General features: G+C 56.9%; 1 protein-coding gene across 1 annotated transcript; it reads right to left on the reverse strand.

Annotated features, from left to right (window-relative positions):
• Nucleotides 1-1,918: 1,918 nt before the first annotated feature.
• PSMB4 (proteasome 20S subunit beta 4) lies at nt 1,919-4,986 on the reverse strand. Its single transcript, XM_072846560.1, has 7 exons — nt 4,815-4,986; nt 4,193-4,399; nt 3,630-3,776; nt 3,368-3,449; nt 3,163-3,279; nt 2,559-2,647; nt 1,919-2,057 (listed from the first exon to the last, which is right to left on the reverse strand). The coding sequence occupies exons 1-7, from the start codon at nt 4,934-4,936 to the stop codon at nt 2,045-2,047; spliced, it is 777 nt and encodes a 258-aa protein (XP_072702661.1). The 5' UTR covers nt 4,937-4,986; the 3' UTR covers nt 1,919-2,044.
• Between the last annotated feature and the right edge of the window lie 878 nt (nt 4,987-5,864).

Consider the following 5,864-nt stretch of genomic DNA (forward strand, 5'->3'; position numbering starts at 1 on the left):
TTTATAAACATGTGTTTTTATTATGAAGACTATTTAACTCTTGTGATATCGTAATGCTTAATATAAAGTGCATCATGAATTCCTCCGCACTGTGCAAGAAGGAGCCTGCCGCGAGCTGTCAGAGCCATGCCCAGGTCGCAGGCTGGGTTCCCTCTCTGTGCCCAGAGTCGTTTAGCATGTCCTGAAGAAACCCAGAGAGGGGATAGTAATTAAATGTGTTTACATGTCATTAACACGTGAGGCAGAGCTCTGTCCAATTTGCATTTCTGCAACCCCTCCCTGCCCTTTAACGACACAGTAGGTTCAATGGAACAACCTACTCTTCCCTGTGAGATTTTCTTCTTTTTTTTTTAATAAAAATCATTCTGAAAAATCATTAATAAAATACTCTCCGGAATAAATATTTTTACTGTTGTTTCTCGGGTAGTAGTAAATGCCACTTTTAATATCGTTTATTAATTTATTTCATATAAGGCTAAGAAATGCCCAATTTGGCCCCATCTGGAGTACATGTAGCACCACTTCGTTACTGTCCTCCCATAGCTAGCTGGGGTTGTGACGGAGGTGCAGGATGATCATCTTTAATTTTTGGAACCCTTACATCCCAGTGTATCTGCTGCCAGTGGGCAGAGCAATAGGAATTTAAATAGGGAGATCTTAATTAGTTATGTTGGTGATTAGGGAAAACTAAAGAACTGAAAACTTCCAATTTTCCCCTCCATGCTTTCAACTGGAGCATTTAATAGGTGCTGAGAGCTGCAGGACAACCAAAATGTAGATGTTTGTGAGAACGTTAATGGAACAACCTGGCGTGCAGCGCCTCGGAGGCAATACTGTCGTATGTCCCGGAGCTGCTCCCAAGCCGGGGCTGGAGGAGTTGGTGCAGCGCTCGCAGGCTGTGGCCTGGCAGCAGCGCAGTGCAGCGCAGGAACCAGCGGCTGGAGAAAGGTGAACCCTTGGTCTGGAAATGCTGCTTTACCCTCCTGGTTCCCACTCCGTGTCCAGCCCCTCAGGATGCCCGGCAGAGCTGTTCCCGCAGGCTCCCGCCCCGTGTCCACGCTCACCCGTGTTTCAGTCCGGCAGGCTGAGGAAGCACGGTGGTGCTCCCCTTCCCGATGCCTGAGAGACCCATCGCTCGCTCAGCCAAAGCAGGACCCACCTGGTTTTTCCATTAAGCACTGTACTGTTTGCAAATACTTTATTTTTTTTAAACAGAAAACATCTTTAAAGACATGTTTTCCTTCTGTCCACAGGTGGCTTTTAAAGGTTGACCAAGGCTTTTTACCTGTCTGGATCAGAATTCTTGGTTGTCAGGATTACAGCTGCTTGCAGGAGAAACATGGTACGTGCCACACCTAAGCCTAGGCTGCTGAAACACCCCACGGGATTACAGTGTGCTGCCCGTTACAGATGTCACAGTTCAGTAGCACTTTCTTTCATTGGGACAAATCTTGCGCATTTAACTTAAGATGCAGCAAACAGGTACCAGCCAAGACCAGTGCTAATCCGGGAGTCCCACAGGTAAGCATTCCAGCCGCTGCTCTGGAGCTCTCCTGTCTAACCTTTACCAAAACGAGATGTGGAGAAAGCAAGCATTGGCACAGCCATCTCCAGCAGAGAGGAGACCAGGGGTACTAATTAGAGGTCGTTAGGAGCGCCTTGAGCCAGTTCATACGCACACGCTCCATCCCTGTCGGATAAAGGGACTGCCAAGTCGGACACGGGCGGAGGACGGTGTATTTACTTGTTTAACAGCATACGGTGCCTACCAGAACCCCAGTCAAGAAAACAACAAAAGCATTTTTTTTGCTGCCCTTCTCCAGCAAAAAGGCAGCCTTGCAGCTGTTAGTAACCGTCACCACCTGAAACTGGGAGCACCCCACAAACTCCATCCCAATCCTAGCACAAACACATGGGCTTGTCTTAACAGGTTTATTTATTTTCCAAAACAAGTCAGATCAGAACCTCAGCAGAAGTAACGGACTTACAGCATACATAAAGGGCAATAACGTGGACACAACAGCCTGGAGCAGCTCTTCGGAGATCATTCAAAGCCACTGCAAGAAGATATTTTGATAAGGTCAGGATACTGCACAACCTGGACGCGGTCAACATCGGCACTAACAAAACCAGCACGTTCGCTTTGATCAGGTGCTGCCCGTCGGTGACATCTGTTCTGAGGAAGCGCAAAGGCAGCCAAGCAGATGGCACATCACCAAAAGCTTTCCCGTTCCTGAAGGAACTCGGGCTAACGCCTTAACGCCTTCAGGCCTCGGTTGTAAGAGAGCAGCCAGGCAGAGCGGAGCCCGAAGCTGCCTCCCTCCGGCGCGCAGGGAGCCAGTGCTTCCTCCTGCTGGCCACGCTCCCCCAAATTCAAGAATCTGGTTGCAGCAGGGATGAAGGAGACTCCTACTGAAGTGTGTGGCAGGGGCGTTATCCTGCCACGGGTGCGCATCACCCAGCCTTTATTAACCACTTTATTTTGTGCCCCCGGGCTTTGCCGGGACTGCCGACTCGCAGACTAAGAGCTCAAAGCGTGTGTAGTCCATGGGCATTACCTGACAAGGTGTGCTATGTCCCAGTTGGCTTCCAGGGTCAGGGGTCCTTCCACCTCCACGCCTTTCTCCGTTGCAATAGCGACTTCATACTGAGGAGAGAAAACAGTGACGGTTCTCAATAAAGCCCGACTTCCATACTGGAATTTAAGACGGGCCTGTGAAAGCTCTAACCAGCAAGAGTCAGTAATAACAGCTGTCCTTTAAACAAGTTTGTTTTAACCTGGCTTTGCATTCAGTAATGGTTTTACTTTTTCCTTGGTGGGCAAGTTGAGACAGCAGTAAATAGAAACACTTCCAAAGCTAAAAAGATTGCAGCCTCTGGGTGCTACAGCTGCAGCGAAGGGAGAAGTATCGTCAGATCTAAGAAAACACCAGGGATGAGCATCACTCGGACTCAAACAGCTCTTCTGAGGCTGCAGGACACAAGGGGAGACTGGCTCTGGAGCACAGCTTTGCTAACAGGATCTCTTAATATACCTCTGCCAACTCGGGAGTTACTGCAAGGTTTCCCGCGGTCAGGCAGGAGACGGCCTGGGGTGAAGCCTGAGGCGCGCAGCAGGCACACCAGCTCTCCAGTCAGGGCGCGGCAAAGCTGGGCACTTACCCTGTTGAACGATCGAGCGTCTCTGTAATACAAAATTTTCATGCAACGCTCAATCAAGTCACGGGCCTCCTCCTTCGTCAGGCTGGGTTTCTTCTCCAAGACTTCTCTCATCAATGGCTGGGGAAAAAAATAAAATCCAATAGCTCGACAGCTCAGTCACCCCGTGCTGAGGTCGCTTTAGCAGCTGAGCAAGAGCGTACTGTACCTGAGCTAGGTACGCTCCGTAACCCGTAGCAAGCGTAGGGGCTTCGTAGGCCACGCCGAGCATGTCCACGTAACCTAGGAAGCTGAAGGGACAGACCTGTGAGCGCAGTGGCTGCACAGGCAGGGCTGCGGCGGGGAGGGACTCGGCTTTTGAGCGGCTACACCCAGCCAGAGACCTCTCTGAATCCCGTGTCGTGAGAAGCAGCCCCAGGGAGGGACGCACAGTAACCATTACACACTCCACGTCGCTCGTCCTCGCTCACCTCTCGCCATTATAGTAGCCTCCAATGACAACGGTGTTCCAGAGCGGATTTATCTTGGACCTCCGGTTGTACATGACCCTTGTCAGCCAGGAATGGATGGCTTTCGGGCTGTAACTGTGACCATCTCCCAACAGCTCCTCGTCGATTCTAATTTAGGTAGAAATTTCACCCAACTAAGGAAAGCTGGAAACCACCCGCATAAGAGAGCAGCAGCCCACCTCCAGCAGGACAGAGTACCCTCCCGCAAAATCCTCGCAGGCTGTTTTGAAACAAGACCTTACAAGAGGTGAATCAGCCAAAGGCCACAAAGAATAACTGAAACTGTTTCTCCACAGTGCTCAGCAGAGAATTTGGAAAAGACAATTGTACCAAAGGGATCGTCAAAGGACAAGGGGGATTTCGGCTCAGTTTTGTCCCTGCTCAGTGAATGCATTTAATTACATTTCAGTCCTCTGAGGGCTGGGGAAAGAGAGCAGCACAGCACGAACCACAGCGCGGTCAGGGCTTGCCTGGCCTGAGCTGCAAGGGACACGGCCACGGCAGCCCGGGACAGGAGAACTTACACCATCTGGTCAATGATCTGCTTGAGGTACTGGAAGTCGGCGTAGTCGCCAGACGCCCCCAGCATGGTGGTGTCGTTCACCTTCAGGAGCCTGGAGATGCTGCGGAAGCGAGCCAGGGAGCCGTAGGAGCCCATCATGTCTGCAGCGATGATCACCCCTCCGTCGAACTTCACTCCCAGCACCGAGGTGCCCGTCACCATTGGGGTCCTGAAGACCCAAACGTCAGCGCTGCCCTGGCACCAGCGAGGCCCCGGACTCCCCCAGGTCCTTAGTCCTTGAAGACTGCCTGGCCCCTGCCCACCCCAGCCCTCCCCCTGCCCTCCCCAGCCCTGTTTCTTCCACCCCAGCCCTCTCCCTGCACCCCCAGCCCCATCTCCCCACACCCAGCCCCTCTCTGCTCCCCCAGCACAGCTCCTCCCAGCTCCCCAGTTTGGGCGACTGGAGAGTCGCTCCAGTCTTCCCATCCCAGACCCCAGGACCCCTCCGCTCCATCCCCAGCCCCTCTGCTCCCTTGAAGCTCCCCGTCTCCCCAGACCCCACTTCAGGCCCTGCCCTCTCGGACCTCACTCCCAGTGCCCACATCCCCTCCATCCCCGGTCCCCTCAGCCCCTCCCGCACTCACAGCGTCCGGGTGAAGGGCAGGAGGCCGGTGGCGGGGCCGGGCCCGCCGGGAATGTACGTCTCTCCCGGGGCCGGGCCCCCGGCCCAGAACGGCGGCGGCGCCCGCGCTCCCCCGACCTCCATCTTAGTCACGGTGCGGCCCGCGCTGCGCAGGCGCGACGGAAGCGCGGCCGCTCCCGGCCGCCGTAGGCCGAGGCGAGGCGGGACGGCGCCACCTTGGGTGTGGCCAGAGACAGCCGGGAGGGGAGGACAGAGTCGGCGCCATCTTGTGTGTGGCGGAACTCGCCTGCGTGCGCTGTGGCTCGCCTTTCGGTGCCGGGTGCGGGAGGCCTCGCCCGCGCCCCGCTGCAGGCCCGGGGGTCCCTCCGCTGCCCCTGAAAGATCGAGGGCCGCAGAGGCCCTTCGAGGGGAGGGGAGGGCCTGGGACCGTCCCCGCCACACCCTGTCCTGGGGGGCCGCAGGGACGGGCGAGGCGGTTCAGGAGCACGAAGGTGCCGCTGCCCCGGACGCCCCCCGCGCTGCCACCGCCGCAGCTCCCTCCCCAAGATGGCGGCACTCTGCCGGCGGCACCAGCTGCATCACGTGATCGCCCTCCCGGGGCGGGCCGTTAGGCGGAGGGGCGTGGTTAGGGGCGTGACAGAACGGGTCTGTCCCCGCCCCGGGGCGGGGCCGGGCGCGGCGCGGTCCAACGGGCGGCCCCGGGGGCGGGGCCTGGGCGAAGGTAACAGGTTGCGGTGGGCAGCGGCGGGGAGCGGAGCCGGCGGCGGGCGGTGAGTGCGGGGCGGCTCTGCCGGGGGCCCTGCCCTATGGCAGCGCCTATAGGGGCTGGGGCCGTAGGGGCTGCTGTCCTGGCAGGCTGTCCTGCCCCACGGCAGCGCCTATAGGGGCTGGGGCCGTAGGGGCTGCTGTCCCGGCAGGCTGTCCTGCCCCACGGCAGCGCCTATAGGGGCTGGGGCCGTAGGGGCTGCTGTCCCGGCAGGCTGTCCTGCCCCACGGCAGCGCCTATAGGGGCTGGGGCCGTAGGGGCTGCTGTCCCGGCAGGCTGTCCTGC

Source organism: Ciconia boyciana, chromosome 26, assembly GCF_034638445.1.
Source record: "Ciconia boyciana chromosome 26, ASM3463844v1, whole genome shotgun sequence".
NCBI lineage: Eukaryota > Metazoa > Chordata > Aves > Ciconiiformes > Ciconiidae > Ciconia > Ciconia boyciana.